Below are 19,399 nucleotides of genomic sequence, written 5' to 3' on the forward strand. Positions count from 1 at the left end.
TTGACTGTTTGTCGTGATGGGCCCCTGCCCGCAGCCCTGAAATTATGCTTACTGTTTCTGTGAGCGTACACGCTGGGCATCCTGATAGAGTGAGAGCTTCTTGGAGGCAGGAAGGGGCTGTTTTCATTTTCGTCTTAGGGACCCTGGCTGGGGATTCAGAACCTCAGGGGACCTCCGAGGCCCCGAGAGGCGGCAGCCTGCCCAGGTCCCTTAGGGAGTCCTAGGTGATGGAGCCAGGATTTGGACGGAGGTCCTCTTTCTAACACTGGTTAAGCTCCACACTTAGAAGCAGGACTCGAACCCTGTGTCTGCAGAGCCCGTTCCCTTCTCCCTCACAATGATTGACTCATTGACTGTCATGCCCTCGTCCTCCCTCCCCATGTGCGATGTGGCCTCCAGGCTGCTCCCGGGGGCTCCACGCGGCAGGCCACGCCTCCCGGCTGGGCCACCATCCTATCCTCTCTGAGCTGGGGCTCGAGGCGCGTCCCTCAGTCGTCCTCCTGTCTCCCTCACGTTTGAAGACAGCTTGAGTAGCCGGCTTTTATTACAGAAATTTGCAGAGGAGGGATGTGGGGAAAGTCATCCCCAGGGCAAAACAAAGCACACTCATTATGGGAGAGTCTGATTTCCGTGAAGGAAGAAAATTGAGACCGCCTTTTTATGTTTTAGGGGGAGGGCAGTGATGCTGAGTGTTCAGCCTCGCTTACTGCCCCCAGACTCTCTTTTTTTCCCCCATTTAAATGAGAGTCAGAAGCACTGGACCACGGGCTGGGCTTGATTAACGGAGGCCCTGGAGGGATCCCAGCTGGCTGCTGCCTTGCTACACCCTTGACGTGTGCACGTTAATCAGCGCTGCCGCGGGATGAGCTGTGACACACTGCTTACGCCAAAGGGGAAAGCCATGTTGGGTGATGGACGGGAGGCGGCAGTAGGGAGAGCGATTCCAGTCTTCAGGAGCCCTTCGGCCTCTTCTTCATGAACCCAGGATATGAGCCCAAGGCGCGGCCTCTTCTGCAGCAACCCATGAAACCCAAGTGTTTTAATCAAGATGCAGTGACTTCCCCAGGGTCACGCAGTTACCGACTGTCAGAGGTGGGATGGGAACCTGTGTTCCTGACACAGGCTTATCACTCAGTCCTTGAGGCTGTGACAGCTTCTCTCTTCTGTGTATTACATAGAAGCTAATGAAAGAAATGTTCAGGGTTCAGGGTCATGAAGATCTGGATTCAAATCCAGGCTCTAGCATTTATTCCTGTGTGACCCTGGGGGAGTCGTTGATCATAGGATCATAAATGTGGGGCAGGAAGGTATCTTAGAGGCCATCCCTGCCTACTGACCTCCCTGGCTTCTTCAGTCCCGACAAAATGCCCACCCTCCAGAGGGAGCCTTCCCCAGCCCCCTTAATTCCAGTGCCTTCCCTCTGTTCATTATTTCCTGTTTATTGTTTTTGTTCATTTGCATGTTGTCTCCCCCATCAGAATGTAAGCTCCTCAAGGGCAGGAACTGCCTTTTGCCTCTTTGTATCCCCAGTTCTTAGCACAGTGCCTGGCACATAGTAGATGCTCAGTAAATACTGATCGCTACTCTTCTTGTATCCCCGGTGCCTGGCACATAGTAGGTGCTCAGTCAGTACTGCATGCTACTCTTCTCGTATCCCCGGTGCCTGGCACATAGTAGGTGCTCAGTCAGTACTGCGCGCTACTCTTCTTGTATCCCCGGTGCCTGGCACATAGTAGGTGCTGTTAGTACTGTGCGCTACTCTTCTTGTATCCCCGGTGCCTGGCACATAGTAGGTGCTCAGTCAGTACTGCGTGCTACTCTTCTTGTATCCCCGGTGCCTGGCACATAGTAGGTGCTCAGTTAGTACTGAGCGCTACTCTTCTCATATCCCCGGTGCCTGGCACATAGTAGGTGCTCAGTACTGAGCGCTACTCTTCTCGTATCCCCGGTGCCTGGCACATAGTAGGTGCTCAGTTAGTACTGCGCGCTACTCTTCTCGTATCCCCGGTGCCTGGCACATAGTAGGTGCTGTTAGTACTGTGCGCTACTCTTCTTCGTATCCCGGTGCCTGGCACATAGTAGGTGCTCAGTCAGTACTGCGTGCTACTCTTCTTGTATCCCCGGTGCCTGGCACATAGTAGGTGCTCAGTTAGTACTGAGCGCTACTCTTCTCATATCCCCGGTGCCTGGCACATAGTAGGTGCTCAGTACTGAGCGCTACTCTTCTCGTATCCCCGGTGCCTGGCACATAGTAGGTGCTCAGTCAGTACTGCGCGCTACTCTTCTCGTATCCCCGGTGCCTGGCACATAGTAGGTGCTCAGTCAGTACTGAGCGCTACTCTTCTCATATCCCCGGTGCCTGGCACATAGTAGGTGCTCAGTCAGTACTGCGTGCTACTCTTCTCGTATCCCCGGTGCCTGGCACATAGTAGGTGCTCAGTTAGTACTGAGCGCTACTCTTCTTGTATCCCCGGTGCCTGGCACATAGTAGGTGCTCAGTACTGAGCGCTACTCTTCTCGTATCCCCGGTGCCTGGCACATAGTAGGTGCTCAGTACTGAGCGCTACTCTTCTTGTGTCCCCAATATTGATTGTTTGTTACTGCCGTACATCTGAGATGATTGAGCTCTTTGAGGGCAGGGACTGTCGTTTGCCTTTGTTTTGCCTGGTGCATAGTAGGCACTTAAATTGTTAATCGATTAACTGACTTCTTGTCTAACTCCCTCTTTTTACAGATGAAGAAACTGAGACCATGGGAAGTGACATGACTTGGGTAATGCAGGTAGTCACACAGAGGCAGGATTTGAATCCAGGTCCTTAGAACTCCTGAAGAAATCTTCCCGCTCCTCCATGCTATGACTTATGTGTCGTAGGCTGTTCCTTAGACTTAGCTACAGATCTGCTGATTTGATGGCTTTGTGACCTTGGCCAAGTCATTTCCCTTCTCTGGGTCTCCATTTCCCCGTCTGTAAAATGAAGGGCTTGGATGAGACAGTCTAAAAAAGTCCCTTCCAGTCGACGATCCTAGGGGGTCTTCAGTGGGATGCTCTGGGCCTCGGCGGAAGGAGGTCCCACACTGGGAGTCCCCCACCCTTATGAAATCCTAGATTATTTTTGTGTTCCTGTGTAGCTAAGCTGGTTCTGAATGGTCCCTTTGGCAATGTCAGGTCATGCCAGGGTGACGGGCTTTTATTTGTAGGACTGACTTCACCAGGATACCCTAAATACTACCTCTGACTTTAGGGGGCTGCTACTGAAAATCAGGGAGCCGTGACTGAGGGGCTCAGATGAGGGTTTGTCAAAAAAACAAAAGCTCCCTGGAAACCTTAACTCAGGAGCTGGGTTGGGGTTTGGAATTTCCTCCCGTGTCCATGCGTGGCGCTTACCCAGGGTTCAATGTCTTACAGGGAGGGAAACATGGCCACCAAACAGATCGTCTTCCTTCAGAGACCCTCTCTACCTCAGAAAGCCAAGAAGAAGGAATCCAAGGTGAGTGTGACCTTGATTCTTCCCTGGGTCCCTTCCCAGGCGATGCCCTTTCCCCTTCCCGCAGCTGAGGGGACGCCAAGTGCCCAGGCGATGGCCGGCGTCCACCCGGCCGAGGCGGAGGCCCGACGACATCCGGGGGGCCCTCGTCCAGCCATCCTCAGTGGTCGGCCCCAAGGAGCTGGAGGAGAGCCCTGCTGGAAATTAGACAAACATGCAAAATATTCTTCATGGCTATAAATAAGGAAATAAATCTGGCTGGAGGCAGACGAGGGGAGGGGAGCCTTGAACCAGTGCCAGGGTTCTGTGTATTTTAATCTCATTATGAGAGGGGCTTTCCCACCACCCCAGCCTCCTCTCCCTGTAGGGTTTTCTTCCTCCCCTCAGATTTGTAGCCTGCACAGTTAGGAATTTTCAGCATATTGTAAGGTTTAAAGGACATGCGGTGACCTCAGCCTCGAGGGGCCTCTGTGGGGGCCCTTCCTGCCACCCAGGCCCCTCTGAGGGGCTCCAGGGCAAAGCTGCCTTCCTAGCAATGCTTTCACAATATTAGCCCCATGGCAGGATGGAATCCCAAGGCAGGAAGAAAGGAGTCATCTGGGACAGGCTCTGAGGTCAACTCCAACCCTCTCAAACAAACGAGGAAGCTGAGGCCCAGAGAAGTTAATTCCAAAATCTCACAAGCAGTAGCAGAGCCAAGATTTGAACTCAGGTCCTCAGAATCCAGATCAGCATTTTTTTCTGCCTTTCTTGATAGCGTCTCTGTCTGTCTGTCTGTCTCTCTCTCTGTGTCTCTCTCTCTCTATCTATCTCTCGGCAATTGGGGTTAAGTGACTTGCCCAGAATCACACAGCTAGTGAGTGTTACTTATGTATCTGAGGCTGGATTTGAACTCAGGTCCTCCTGACTCCAGGGCCGGTGCTCTATCCACTGTGCCACCTACCTGACCCCAGATAGCCTTTGTTAACCAAGGGTCTCAGATGTCAGTCAACTAACATTTATTAAGCACCTGCTATGGGCAAGACACTGTATTAAATGCTAGATATAACAGAAAAGCAATTATCTTAATGTTCCACTGAGTTTCTTGGCTAAAAAAAATTGTTGTTCAGTTGTTTCACTTATATTTGACTCTTTGTGACCCCTTTTGGGGGTTTTCTTGGCAGAAATCATGGAGTGGTTTGCCATTTCCTTCTCCAGCTCATTTTACAGATGAGTAAACTGAGGCAAACAGGTCCAGTGACTTGCCCAGGGTCACACAGCTAGTGAGTGTCTGAGGCCAGACTTGAACTCAGGTCTTCCTGGTTCTAGGCTGGGCATTCCATTTATTGTACCACCTAGCTGTACCCCCCCCAAAAAAAAAATTGAGTATCTCCCAAGCCTGGGAACTCTTTTTGGTTCTACCTTAGGTCTCTCTACTTTGAACTCAAGTGCCTTTGCATTTTTCTTACCTTTAATGGCACAGTGAAAGGGATACCCTACCATTCCAGCAAGTAAGACAAGGTAACTGCTTAGCTTTGGGTCTCAGCACTTCTGTGGCAGTGTGACGCAGTGGCCTCTGAGCTAGAAAGTCCAGGATTCAGGTCCCCTCTCTGCTCCAGCCTGGCAAAAAGTGGTGGAGGCGGGCACCGGGCCTGGGTGTGGAGATCTAGGACACGTGTGCGTGGCTCTTTCTGGGTTTCACAGTCTTCCTCGTACGCAGGGCCAGATGATAAGAGGAGAGCGTAGGGATGGGGCAGGGGTGGGGAGGGGAGTGGTGAGGAGCAGAGCTGATTCAGACGCAGTGGGTGCATAGTAAGTGCTTTCCCTCTGCTGGGAGACTAAAGACATAGGTAGGAAACAGTCTCTGCCTATACCAAGCTTATAATCCAGTGTGGGAATGGGACGCAAACACAGATTACTCTAATGCGGAGTACTGCATGATAAATGCATAAGAAACGTGAGAAAGAAAGGACTGTGTGACATGTGAGAAGTGACCTTTGAGTTGGGCTTTTTGTGGGAGGAACTCCTGGAGTTGACGTTCCCTCTATAAAGGCAGATGTGGGAATTCCTTCTACCTGTGCAGATCCCTGACTGTCCTGACAATTACAGCCTTAGAGAGTGACCCAGGGCAGAGAGAGGGTAAGTAACTTGGCCAAGGGGACACAGGTAAGACATGCCGGAGTCAGAACTGGAATCCAGGTCTTCTTGACACTTTACAGTAAGGAGGAAGAGGAGACATAATGGGCAATTGGTGGATGAAGAGAGTAGAGGGGGGTGCATGGGACGTGCCACCCCAACCTCCTCTCTTTTTATTGAGGTAAAAACTGAGGCAGAGAAATTACAGTGACTTCCTTGCTCAGAGTCACACAGAGAGTAGGTGGCTGAGGCAGGATTTGAATCCAGATCCTTTCAGCTTCCAATCCGGTACTCTGTTGACTTCACTGCTTTCACAGTGCTTTCACAATGTTAGGCCCATGGCGGGATGCAAAGGAGGTGGGATAGAAAAGAGCCTGACATGATTTGAGTATAGGTGGAGGGGAGGAAGAGGACATGAGGTGAAAAAGGCCAAGTGTTGCCAACTTGTGGGCGGCCTCTGATGCCTGGGAAAGGGTCTGAATTCATCAGCCCCCAGGGGCAATTTGGGGCAAAGGAACAACATGACCAGAGTCACACAAAAGAGAAAGAATTTGGGCAGCTCTATGCAGGCTGGAGGGAGGGAGGAAAATGGGAGAGGAGAGAAGGCCACTCAGGAGGCCGTTGGAAGATGGCAGCCGGGGAGCCCCCGGGAGACTGGTCAGACGTAAGAGATGGGGCTCGGGGCAGAGCTGGGATATCTTGGTAACCAGCCAGTCTGAATTATTCTCTCACACTCACATGCACACCTCCCTCCCCACAGACCCTATTTTTCTTTATTCTGAATGAAACAAACACCAAATAAAACAAGCATTTCCACACATAGACTGGAATGCTGGGGACTGTTTGGGGCCTTTCTTCATATCCCCAGAACTTACAATAATGCCTGGCACATAGTAGGCACTTAATAAATGCTTGTGGAACCCGACTGATTTTGTGGAGCCAAAGAAGAGGGTTGTGCGTGAACCTGTGAATCTCTATTATGCAGACTTTGCTCCTCACCAGAGCACGTGACATGGAGTGGATTTCCCCAGAGAGGACTGTTTACACGGTGATTTGTAAGTGATGGTGGAAGTGGGGAAAGGATAGGAAAGTAAGGCTATTTGTTCGCACAGTTCTGGGACCTCCCAGCAGTAACAGGGAGTGAGCAGGTCCTGTCACAATGTGCAGACTTTTTCCTCTGCCCTGTGCCCAAGTGAACGAGGGATTGGGTAAGAAATAGGTAAGGAGATGCAGAGAGGCAGGATAGATGGATGGATGGATGGTTAGGTAGATAGACAGGTAAACGGATAGATAGACAGGAGGATGGATGGATAGATAAATGCATAGATACAGAGATAGGAGAGAGAGAGGAGATGGATGGGTGGATGGATAGATAGAGACAACATACAGGATGGATTGATAGATAGACAGGGTGGAAAGATCCAGTCTGGCACTCTTATCTGCTTGGCCTCCATCTTCCAATGGACTTGGAATCTGCTCATGTCTGGCCATTTCTGCATGGTGGGATGCTTTGCATATGACTAGAACTGAGACTCCCTGGGATGGAATGTCATGTTGTGTTGATTGTGCTCATAAACTAATCACAATGACTGATGATGACCTCTAGACTGAAGGGGCAAAGGTCTGACTTCTTTCATAGGAAAAAATATTAGAAGAGAAGCGTGGCCCTTTGGGCCCCCACCCAAAGTGTATTGGAGGAGAAGGGGCCAGAAGGCCCTTAATTTTGGAGCAAGATGTCGTACCTTGAGGAACAGACCACTGAGGAAGGCCACAAAATAGCCCCTCTCTTCTCCCTGGCCAGAGAGCAGAGCATTTGGCCCGTTGATGACTTTGAGGAAAAAGGTGGAGGCTTTAGGAAAGACCAGACCAAGAAGACCATATAGTTGCCAAGCTAGAATTCAGTCAATCAACAAACATTTATTAAGCACCTCCTATGTGCCAGACACTCTGTGAGGTGCTAGGGATAAAAAGTGAAAAATGAGACAATCCCTGCCCTCAAGGAGCTTGCGTTCTTTTGGGGAATAAACAATACATACATAGACATTTTAGTTTCAAGAGCGATGCAAAGTATCTCCCAGACATTCCACAGGAAACCTCCCTCCAAGTTGACATGAAACCATCTGTCAGTGGGTCTCAATGTTCAGCCAGCTCTCAATCTGCTCATCTGGTTGTGCTGTCCTCCTTGGGTGAGACTGAGAATCCTTCGAAGGGGACGCTTTTCTGTTGAAAGTATTCATAAACTGAGAATTGCAGTGGCTGACAGGGACCTCCAGAGTGAAGAGACAAGTGTCTGGCCCACATCTCTCCATCTTTCCCACGAGATGATCAAGGCACGGTCCCTGCCCTCGCGTTCATATAGTGCTCGAAGGTTTGCAGAGTGCTTGTTGCATGCTGTCTGATTCAGCTGCCCCCATTTTACATATGAGGATACTGAGGCTCTCAGATCCAGCCGAATCGGTCTTCTCTCTGCTCTGCACAAGTGACGCTTTATTTCCTGTGTTTGTGCCTTCATGTTACTTTCAGCTATGTCTGACTCTCCATGGCCCCGTTTGGGGTTTTCTTAGCAGAGATACTGGAGGGGTTTGCCATTTCCTTCTCCAGCTCATTTGACAGGTGAGAAGACTGAGGCAAACAGCCTTAAGTGACTCGCCCAGGGTCACACAGCTAGGAAGTGTCTGAGGCTGGATTTGAACTCATGAAGACGTCTTTCTGACTCCAGGGCCAGTGGTCTGTGCACTGAATGTGGGGTCCTCTTTCTTCAAGATGTTGCTCAAGCACCATTTTCTGCATGAAATCTTTCTTGATTCCCCCCGCGATGGCTAGCTCCCTCCTTCTCAAACTACCTTAAATTTAACTACATTGTGTGTATGTATTTATTGCTATGCGTATTTTTGCATATGCTTGTCAGACTATAAGCCCATCATAAGCAGGAATTGTTTTTTCCTGGGTACCTGTATCCCCAGAGCTTCGTATATAGTAGGCATTTAATAAATACTTATTGATTGATTGATTCACTTGCCCAGTTAGGTTTGCAGAGCTAGTAAGTTTCTGAGGCAGGGTTAGAACTTGGTTCTTCCCGATTCCAGAACCGGCCCTTTATCTCTTGACCAACTCTGCTAAGAGTTTCCATATCAGTGGGAAGGGATGAGGCCGGTTGGAATGTGACCAGCACAGAGAAGGAGTGAAATTCTGCTGTGAGCAGACTTGCTAGGCTGACGGAGAATTGACCTGAGCTGCATGGATGGACCTTGAGGTCGACTCTTGGGGTATTTCCACACCACCATCAAAAATGAAGAGGAATGCCAAGAATGAGCTGGGCTTTTACTGCCTGTCAGGTTTCAGTTTTTGGCTAAATAAAGACTTTTCAGTGGGGAGAGAAATATGGGGTCCTTGTATGGGGTGGGGTGAGGAGGGTGGCTGTTTTTTAAGCAAACACTCAATCCCCTCTGCTGTTAATCAGTGGCTTCCATAACACTTGAGAAGTCTTTGCTGTGGCAAAACTATTCTCCATGGAGACAGATTCCTAGACAGTTTTAAAAACCTGTGAATAAAATCCATTAATGCTACCTCATAGAAGACTCCTCACACGTGGTGGTGTTGTCAAGTAAAGGTAAAAGAAGAAGAAAAAGGAGGAAAAAAACCTACCCACTTTTTGAATGAAAGAGCTCAGATCCTTCAATACTGACAGAGAGTACAAATGCCTTAGGTTCGCAGGTTACTTGGATCTCAGCAATGTCTCCTACCTGTGAATTGCTAGATTTCTGAGTCCTTAATGTTGTTTAAAAGAGAGTAAAACCTCTGGGTTGAAGCATCTGCTTTTAAGTTAGATTTAAAAAACAACAGCAGCAGTAGCATACTACAAAGCCTGACCCCCCCAAAAAAAAAATCTGAGATAATGCTGGGTATTCTCCTTTCTTGGGAAGCCTTCCTTTCAGAAGAGTCAAGTAGAGTTTTATTTTATTATTTGTATTTTTTTGGTATTAATCTTTTTTTAAGTTTTTAAATTTATTTTAAACTTAAGTGCAAAATAAGAAAAGAAAAAAAAAACATTGCCTTATCCCTGACAGAATGAGAGGATTCACTATAAAGCAGACAATTTCCATTTCAAGATCCGGGAGGATTTTAAAGAAGCATTTAACACAGTGCCTGACACGTACGAGGTGTTTGGTAAACGTTTGTTGAACGGCTACGTTGGTCTTCCTGCAGTGCCTGCCTGGGATTGGAAAGCATCTCTGTTTTCAGGTGAGGAAACCAAGGCCCAGAGAAGATGCGATTTGTCCAAGGTCACACAAATAGGGTGTTAGGATCTTAGATCCAGAGCTGGAAGGAGCCCGGTCAGCTCCTTCATTTTACACATTTATAAAATGAGGACACTGAGGTACAGGGAGTCTTACTTGACTTGCCTAGAGTCATAGAGTTCATGGAAGAGCCAGTACAAAACCAAGATATTCTGGTGCACATCTAGCTTATTCCCCACTTTGGCACCACCTTGTCTCCATGGGTTGACAGAGTCACTGAATGGCGCATTCATCCAGGTTCATGTCAGTATTCCTTCTTAAGATCATTGAAAAGTGCTGAATCCATCTAGTACGACCCCCTCATTTTATGGATGAGACCCAGGGAAATTTGATGATTTGCTCAAGTCACAGAAGTGCTAATCCCTAAAAGAGACTCCAGTGTGCCATGCTGTCTCCAGGCTCCCCCTCTACTTTATTTCTTCCATGTGGATTATTAGATTATAAATATAATTGACAAGACCCCCTACTCCACAGTGTACTAGGGCTTGATCCAGTTGGCCCCATGTCCTCCACCAACATCTTCAAATACGAAAAGAACCAGAAGAAAGTCTTTAGCACTTCGTAGGGGAATCTTCTCTGGAGATTTATGGAAGGATGTGGACAAGGACTGGGCAGGATGAGGAAGACACAGATAGGTTGCAACTGGCAGCAGTGGATAGACTCCCTCATTGATGAGGTATGGCCTCATCAAAATATTGGAGTACTAGAAAGAGGAGAAGAAAGGCATCGGTTGTTCAAGTGAAGTAGGCCGTTTGGAAGTCGAAGGGAAGGAAGCAAGAGGATAAAGACGTCAGCCTCGAGAACTGGCACTGGTGGAAGGGCTGTCATTGGCACTGCTGAACACCGGGCCAATCATCGTCTTTATTGTTTGGTTAGCTCACCTAGGTCCATGCCATTCAAATTTCATTGTTGCCGATTTTGTTTAAAAAGTGTCTGTCAACAACCTGTTAGTTGAGAGCCATGTTTTTAAGAACCTGAACCCAAAGGCTTTCGTGTCTCTTTTCTGGACGTATTATATTTGCTGAACACTCTGCTTAATAAGGCGTAGGCCTGACCGTTACTCTGACTTCAAAGCCTGGAGAACATCGACACCATCAAATCTGCATAAGAAACATCCCATCAGAGAGTGTGCTTGGCCACTCCCAGAGAATAGTGAGTCTTCTGGCTCAGTGGTTGGCTTGTCTTGGCATCTTAGTTACTTGGGGAATCGGGGAATCACAGAATTTGAGAATTGACCAGCTAGTCCTCACCTTTAAGTGAACTATAACACAACTGATAAATCGTCATCTGATCTCTGTTAGAAGACTGGTGAGGATAGGGCACTGGCCCTGGAGTTAGGAGGACTTGAGTTCAAATCAAGCCTCAGATTCTTACTAGCTGTGTGACCCTGGGCAAGTCACTTAACCCTCTTTGCCTCAGTTTCCTCATCTGTAAAATGAGCTAGAGAAGGAAATGGCAAACCACTGCAGTATCTTTGCCAAGAAAACCCCAAATGGGGTCACAAAGAGTTGGACACAACTGAAAAATAACTGAACAGCAGCAAAAGAAAAATGGAAAAAATCAGTTCAGCAAAATCTAACTTACACATCAACTAAGTTCAGTAGTGTATCCAGTGACCTACCTTTGAAAAGAAGGGAGGAAGGTTTATTCTCATATCTCTTCTTTGGGCTTAAGCTTGCAGACCTCTATAATCTCATTGTTGGAAGGGAAAAGTATAGATCAACACGACTGCTCTGCGACTGATAGGCTTGGAGCGTGCCCGGGACGATCAGAAGTGATCTGACTTGTCCAAGGTCACACAATAGGGTTACAAGCAGGGCTTAAACTCAGATCTTCTTGACTCCAAGGCCTCCTGTTTATTCTCTGTGCCATCGCTGAGACTATGTATCCCTGAATTTTGATCCTCCCCTTCCTTCTTTGCAGAGGGTTGCCACCTCTAGGCCAGGGAGTTTAAAGCTTCCATACATGCATCTTGGAACACAACAGACCCTTTAATGAAAGATTTCCCAGGAAAGCAAATTCATGTTATTGACTAAAACAAGTGTTTGGGAATCTGTAGGTTTCATTTGCTCTCGTCCTCTCCAACCCCTGTTAAGAACCAAAATTGTATTTAATCATGTTACCAGACAGAAGAGCCAGAAGGGCTTAGGTGGAATTGAGATGTTCTCTCAAGAGGAAGGGGGAAGGTCCTGGTGTTTACTTAGTCAAAAATGGCGCTGAGGAGATAGGTGGTCTGCACGCCAGAGGCCTGGTCACTGTTTCTTGGAAGCCAGGTAGTCTTGTTGCTCTCATCTCTTCCCAGAGGAGCAGATGGGCAGGCCCAGCTGGAGAGAGCAGCCTCCTCTTGGCAGGAGGCCGGTCCAAGAGCGTCGGTTAGTTGTCAGGAAGGCTGAGGAAAGATGGGGTTGGGGGGGACCATATGGGTGGGTTTGGTTTTGTCTTTGCTTTAAGAATCCATCAACCAGGTATTTCAGATGACACCTTCCCGTGTCACCTGCAGCAGTTAGGTTTGACCCAAGATGTCCATGAGCCCCACTTGGCTTCTTATGACCAAAGCCTTCCTTTGTTTCAGGGAGGGCCAACAGCCTCCAAGGCTGCTGTTATAATTATTAATTATTATTATGTAGTACTTTAGAATTTGCAGTCTTCTTTAAATGTATTACCTTATCTGAATCTCATGGCAACCTGTACTTTGTACTCTGTACTATAGGTATCATGACCCCATTTTATAGCTGAGGATACTGAGGCTCCAGGAATTGAGCAGCTTACCCAGGGTCACACCGTGATTGAGATAGCATTCGAACTCCAGACTCTTCAGTCCAGTGCCCCATCCTAACTACCTTTTATTTTATGCATTAACAGTCATTATTCTTGGGGGGAGGGAGAAGCGTCCATAGGCATCCACGGTGCCAAAGGGGTGCAACACACACACAAAAAGGGATGAACCTCACCTGAGGATCCCTTATCTAATCTAATCTCTGACTGTCTGATAACCTGGAAAGAAAGTGTTACCGCAGTGTGCTGCATTTATTACATTGTGTCTGAAACTAAAGTCTTTTTACAGCTGTTTACATTTCTGTCACACGGTAAGGTTTCCAAAGCTCACTCTTCTCAGCAACCGCACCCGTGAGGGGTGGGTAGTGCGCGTATCATCCCCATTTTACAGATGACAAGAGTGAGGCACGGGGAGGTTACTGGCAGGCCTGTGACCATGCAGTTCGTCGGTGCGGGGGGGGTGGGGGGCGGGAATGCACTCAAGCTCAGGTCTAGTGCTCCACTCTGCCTCTCACTTGAGCAGCAGTGAATCTAGTTGGGAGGGAAGCGCGTTGTCCTGAAACACGCCAGATTCTTGGGTGGCAGGATCTTCAGGAGAAATAGCTCAGCATTTCGCCTCAAGCGATGGGAGACAGGCTTCACCCCGGCTTGGAGAGGTGCCCCTCCTAAGCTCAGAAGTCATACTGCACCCAGGCCGCCGGGGCTTTTGCTCTATTTTGACTCCATGGTCCATGAGGTCCTGGCGAGGGTCCGGTGGAAGCTTCTGGTGCTCTGCTAGGTGCCGTCCGCGTCCCCAGGGGACATGTCTCTGGGGTCCACGTGGTCGCACGTAAACACGGGACCAGCAGGGGCAGTGCCGGTCATGTGTCCGCTTCCTTATCTGCCTGGGTTACTTTATACCCTCTTGTGGGTGTTATTTCTGACCCTGCCTTCTTGGTCTCCCCTCTGGACTGGCATTTTAATCGGTAAGGAGATAAAGTGCTCTCTCTCTCTCTCTCCCTCCCATTCCAGGCTGTCTGGTTTCTTACCTCTTGATTGGTGGTAGCCTCGCTTATGTATGGCGTGACCTGTTGGCACACAGCCCAGGTCTGTCTGGCCCTGGCACAGCTTCTTATCTTAGCTAGAATGGAGCCTTTCCTTTCAGGAATGTGTCAGAAATATTGACAGGCAGCCAGAGAAGGAGATGGCTAGCTAGCTTGGAGTCAGAAAGACCTGGTTTCGAGATCTGTCTCTGATGTAGACTTGCTGTGTGTCCCTAGACTAGTCACTTACCCCCTCACTGCCCAAGACAACTCTTAAGATTTTAAGAGGAGACAGTCTACGTAGGTGGAGGGAGTTTTCTCATCAGGATTTTCTGAGGCTGATGAAATGACATATCTAGTCCAAATAAAAAAAAAAAAGCAACAAACTAACGAGATGGAAATGAAGGTCATTTCCATAATTACTCGGATACCAAACACAGAAGATATGTTTTACCTACACGTACTTCTTTTCCAGATATTAGGGAGAATTTCCCAGAATGGTCTTTGTGGTCGCCTCAGATACAGCAAAGCATTCTTACGTGCTAGGGTAGGTTTGAGCTTACTCATACGTCTATGGCTGGAAGGGACCGCGGAGGCCAGAGTCCTGCCTCTTTGTTTTATGGATGAGGAAACTGAGGCCCAGAGAGGTCAGAGCTGAAAGGACTTCAGAGACCTCTTATCTTACAGATAAGAAAATTGAGACTTAGAGGTTAAGTGATTTGCTTAAGGGATAAGTGGCTGGGGCAGGTTTTGAACTCAGGCCCTGAAATCCTAAACCCAGTGATCTAAGGTTAGAGAGGGAGGAGGGGATGGTTCTCCACAGTGGTTCAAGCCCTTCAGACTTAAGGCTGGGCTGTCCCTCTTTAGTCCAAAATCAGCCATTCTAGCCCAGATTTAAAACAAAACCAAAAAACCCCAACCCTCCAAAATGGCATTTCCTAGGACGTCTGTAGGTAGTCCTCTGAAAAGGAAAGCAACATGGTGAGAAGCAGATCTGGCCTGGGGAGGTCATTTTTTCGCTCGTTCACACCTTCTTCCTTGAGTCCTCTGACGAAGAGGTATTGTCTCGTGCCCACTTTGCCGAGTGAGTCGTGTGAGAACACAAGCTGCCTTTGTTTACCCAAAGTGTTCATTGTCATGTTCACAGGAGTCCTTGTATGCCAAGCCCAGGGCAGAAAACCACAGAGAAGGGCCAAACCCTGCAGATTCACCAAGTCTCTGATAAGTCCCTCAGATAAATTCCTTTCCCCCTTCCCCTTGACCCCCCCCCCCCAACTCTGCCAAGGCCCAGCGGTGCAGGAACTGGGGACCGCTTGATTTTCCTTTTAATCACTGTGCGTTTGAGTTTTTCACTTAAATAAACAGCAGAGGAAGCAAATGTTTTGTGGCCACGCTTGGAGGAAATGACCACGGTAGAAATTTAAAACCCCTCTGTGTACATCGTGGTTGTGGGGCTTTACCATCAAGGCGGCCGCATGGAAAGGAAATTCCCCGGTTGTGTGAGCCCGCTTCCTGGACAGCCCGAGCCCGGTGAGAGAGAGAGAGGGCAGATGTGCCCTGACTTTCTACCCTGTGTGTGCCTCTCTGTTTGCTGTCCTGGCCAAATTCACCCTGGGCCCTCCCTCATGGCTCTGGAGCCATCATGCTTTCTAGAGCCTTCTGGGGGAGGGTACTGGGGAGCCTCACGGGGGCCAGCTGACCTTTGGAAAGGTGTGAAGCCTGGAGCAATGTGGGGATCCTGAGGAAGCCGTTCAGTGATTTAGTCTAAAGCAGCCAACCCTCACCTGGGTCTTGAATTTGTGTTCTAAAGAACATTTTGATAATAATTTCAGCATAATTGGTTTCCTTTGTAATTGTGTTTTATTTTATGCATTTACAAACACCCATGCTGAGAAAGGGTCCAGAGGCTTTACCAGACCACCGGCAGGGTCTTCAGCACCAGAAGGGTCAGGAAGGCCCCATCCAGGGAGGATCACAGGCCTACAGGTCTAGAGCGAGAAGGGGCTTTACAGACCATCTATTCCAAGCCAGTACCCCCCCTCAGTTTTACATGTGAGGAAACTGAGGCCCAAGGTGACACAGCCAGGAAGGGACAGAGACGGTATTCAGACCCAGACCTCAGACTCCACACATAGCATACTTCTCTCTTTAGGTAGGTGGTGTTGTTCGGTTGTTTCAGTCATGTCCGATTCTTCATGACCCCTTTTGGGGTTTTCTTGGCGGAGATGCTGGAGGGGTTTGCCATTTCCTTCTCCAGCTCATTTTACAGATGAGGAAACTGAGGCCAACAAGGGTAAGTGACTCACCTAGCTAGTAAATACCTCTAGTAGGTAGTGCAGTAAATGCTTATTGATTGGCTTATGGGTGACATTAGGCACGCCACCTGTGAATCAGCATCGATTAAGCATCCACTCTGGGCCAGGACCTCAGAAGGCTGTGACGTGAAGCCAGGGGATCCGACTCCCAAGTCTGGCTGTGTTCCATAGCACCGTCCAGGGACGTATATCCTGGGGATGTAGAGACAAAAATACAGCAGTCCCCTCGCCCCAGGGAATTCTAGCCTAGACTCCTAGGGAGTGTAGAGGTCATCTGGTCTGTCAGCTCTTTGTCTGTAGGCCGTGGGTCCCCAGGAGTCCAGAGTCCATAAACTCCTTGGCCTCAGTTTCCTCACCTGTAAAATGAGAGGTTAGACTGGATGACCTCTGAGGCTCTAAATCTGTCTCCTGTGATAGCCAATCACAATTTTCTCAGTCAGAAGAGTGTACAACTGCTATCATGTAGGGTGATGTGTAAGCTTTTTTTTTTTTTTTTGCTTTTTTGGTGAGGCAGTCAGGGTTAAGTGACTTACCCAGGGTCACACAACTAGTAAGTATCAAGTGTCTGAGGCCAGATTTGAACTCAAGTCCTCCTGACTCCAAGGCCAGAGCTTTTTCCACTGTGCCACCCGGCTGCCCCTCTGTAAGCATTTTTGATGTTTAAAAAGGGTCTGTGTACTCAAAAGGGTAGGTCAAATCTATTCCAAGTCCTTCACTTTTATTGAATGCTGAAAGTAAATGACTTGTCAGAGTCACCCGGCTAGTCAGTAGAAGAGCTGTTTGCCCTCCTTTTCCCGCGGAAGGAGCAGCCACTAATAATAATAATATTGATAATAACATTTATATAGCACGCACTGTGTACCGGGTACTTCATAAAATCTCATTTGATTCTTACAGCAATGCTGAGGGGCTGTAAATGCCATTATTACCCCCATTTTGCAGATGAGGAAACAGAGGCAGACAGGTGAAGTGACTTGCCCAGGGTCACCAAGCTAGTAAGTGCCTGAGGCCAGATTTGAACTCGGGTCTTCTTGACTCCAGGCCCAGTGCTCTGTGCACTCTGGTGCCCCTGGCTGCCCCTCACAAGTGAAAGGGGTGAAACTGAGCTTCCCCTTAGCAGGGTATATCAGACGATTGCTCTTGACGTGGTGATAACCCCAACGATTTCCATGGCCGGCCTGCTCTTGGATTATGAAGGTGCTGAGGTCTGGGGCTCTCTGGATCCAAACCCTGGACCATGTTCCCTGACTTCACAGTACCCAGGACAGGGCTCTGCCTACAACTGTTTCTAACATCTCTTTGTTGAATAAGCTGACACTGGCTTGTTTTACACAGGGTGTCCTCACTCTCTGTCCTTATCTGTAGCATGGGGCGCATCCCACCACCCTAATTACTGTGTGATTCACGGACAGTAGAGCCAGGGCTAGAAGGGGCCTTTGAGGTCATCTGGGCCGATCCACTCTTTTAATTTTATATTTTTGTTTTCATTCAGACGTGGGATTTCATTGACGTAGGTATCTCCTAGTGAGAAAAGCTCTCCTTTGCCAGATGAGGAAACTGAGCTCACAAAGGTTTAGTGACTTGTGACAGCAGAGCTGGGCTGGAGCTTCGGTCCTAGAGGTCAGCCCTCCACATCTTCACTGTGTCCGCTGCCGATTAGGCAGAAATGCCTGGAAAGACGAAAGCACCATTGGGGGAGGCCGCTAGTGTTGGCACCACTGCTGGGCCCTTTCTAAGTGGGCGTTATGGGGGTGCTGCAGGGGGGCTTATTTCTTCCAGTAGACAAGGGCCAGGCTCCATCACAGCCTGTAGCAGTTGGCCCCTGACCCAGGATCTCTTCATATTTATAAACCAGCAGCCCCAAGTTGCATCCTTGTTTCTTTCAGAATATCCCCTTTCCCTGCTGTTCCCACAGAGCTGCATTTTTCTTTCCATATTTTGTACGCTCACCAGAGCATGCAGGCCTCAGCCCCTTTTTGTTTTTTTTTTAATTAAATTTTTTTCAGTTAAAATATTTATTTTTTCTCTCTCCTCCCTCTCCCTCACTGGAGAAGAAAAGAAAAGAAAAACAAAACCCTTATGACAAATATGCATCGTCAAGCAAAACAAATTCCCCCGTTAGCTGTGTCCAAAAATGTGTGTCTCATTCTGCATATTGGGTCTGTCATCACTGTTTCTCTGGAATCACTGGGGATCATTGGACCCCAAGTCCCTTGTAATCATCATTACGTCAGAGGAATGAACATATTCTATGGGGTTTGGGGGGGATACATACATATGTATATAAATATTTGTTTTATATAGATTATAGATATATGTTCAGGAATATGTATGTATAAATGTGTGTATAATATATAGGAGATATATAGATATATGATAAACAATATTAGGTAGGTAGGTAGGTATGTGTATATGTGTGTATATATGTATATGAAATTTATATACACACATACACACATACACATACATACACAGGACCACAGAGGGCTGTGACGTGAAGCTGGAGGATCTGATTCCAAGTCTGGTTTGTGTTCCATAGCACTGTCCAGGGACGTATATCCTGGGGATGTAGAGACAAAAATAAAACAGTCCCCTCGCCCCAGGGAATTCTAGCCTAGACTCCTAGGGAGTATATTTTTTCTCATATATATATATATATATATATACACATACATACATACATATACATACACACACATTCATTCATTCATTCATTATTCATTTATTTTTAGGCAGTTGGGGTTAAGTGACTTGCCCAGGGTCACACAGCTAGTAAGTGTCAAGTGTTTGGTCTGAGGCCAGATTTGAACTCGGGGCCTCCTGACTTCAGGGCTGGTGCTCTATCCACTGTGCCACCTAGCTGCCCTCATTCATTTATTTATTTATGAAGTAGAGCATTCCAGTTGTGGGGAACAGCCAGAGAAAATGCCTGGAGAGATGGAGTGTTTGTATCTGAAACAGGATCAGGAATGAATGACTATATGTTTGTGCATATTTATTTATGCATATACACATATACATATTCCTGTGTCTGGGATGCACTTTGCCCTCATCTCCACCTCCTGACTTCCTTTAAGGTCCCAATGCCCCTCTTAATTCCAGTGCCTTCCCTCTGCTAATTTTCTCCTCTTCATCTTATAGCTTGCTGTGTTTGTATTTGTTTGCCCATGGTTAGACTGTAAGCTGCTTGGGGGCAGGAACTCTCGTTTTCCTCTCTTGCCGTCCCTAGTGCTTTGCGAGGTGCCCGTGACGTGGTAGACCCCTAATAAATGTTTATGGCTTGCTTCATCGTTTTTCTTCCTGGCGTCCAGTCGCTGTGTGAATGCACAGACCGAGCTCAGGGCTGCGGCCTTGTCCTTGGTGGGCAGCAGACAGAGGCAGCCTGTTTT

General features: G+C 48.1%; 1 protein-coding gene across 2 annotated transcripts in view; it reads left to right on the plus strand.

Annotated features, from left to right (window-relative positions):
- RFTN1 (raftlin, lipid raft linker 1) overlaps nt 1-19,399 on the plus strand; it is a 202,218-nt gene that overhangs the window by 180,506 nt on the left and 2,313 nt on the right. The window contains exons 9-10 of one of the 2 annotated variants that reach the window (XM_078151446.1): nt 3,407-3,488; nt 5,548-5,603. In XM_078151446.1, the coding sequence (XP_078007572.1) occupies nt 3,407-3,488; nt 5,548-5,586 (121 nt within the window). In that variant the 3' untranslated portion in view covers nt 5,587-5,603. The remainder of the gene's footprint in view (nt 1-3,406; nt 3,489-5,547; nt 5,604-19,399) is intronic. The other variant, XM_020987219.2, reaches the window with a different exon arrangement.

This window comes from Phascolarctos cinereus, unplaced genomic scaffold (assembly GCF_003287225.1).
Source record: "Phascolarctos cinereus isolate Bilbo 61053 unplaced genomic scaffold, phaCin_HiC Scaffold_1;HRSCAF=81, whole genome shotgun sequence".
Taxonomy (NCBI): domain Eukaryota; kingdom Metazoa; phylum Chordata; class Mammalia; order Diprotodontia; family Phascolarctidae; genus Phascolarctos; species Phascolarctos cinereus.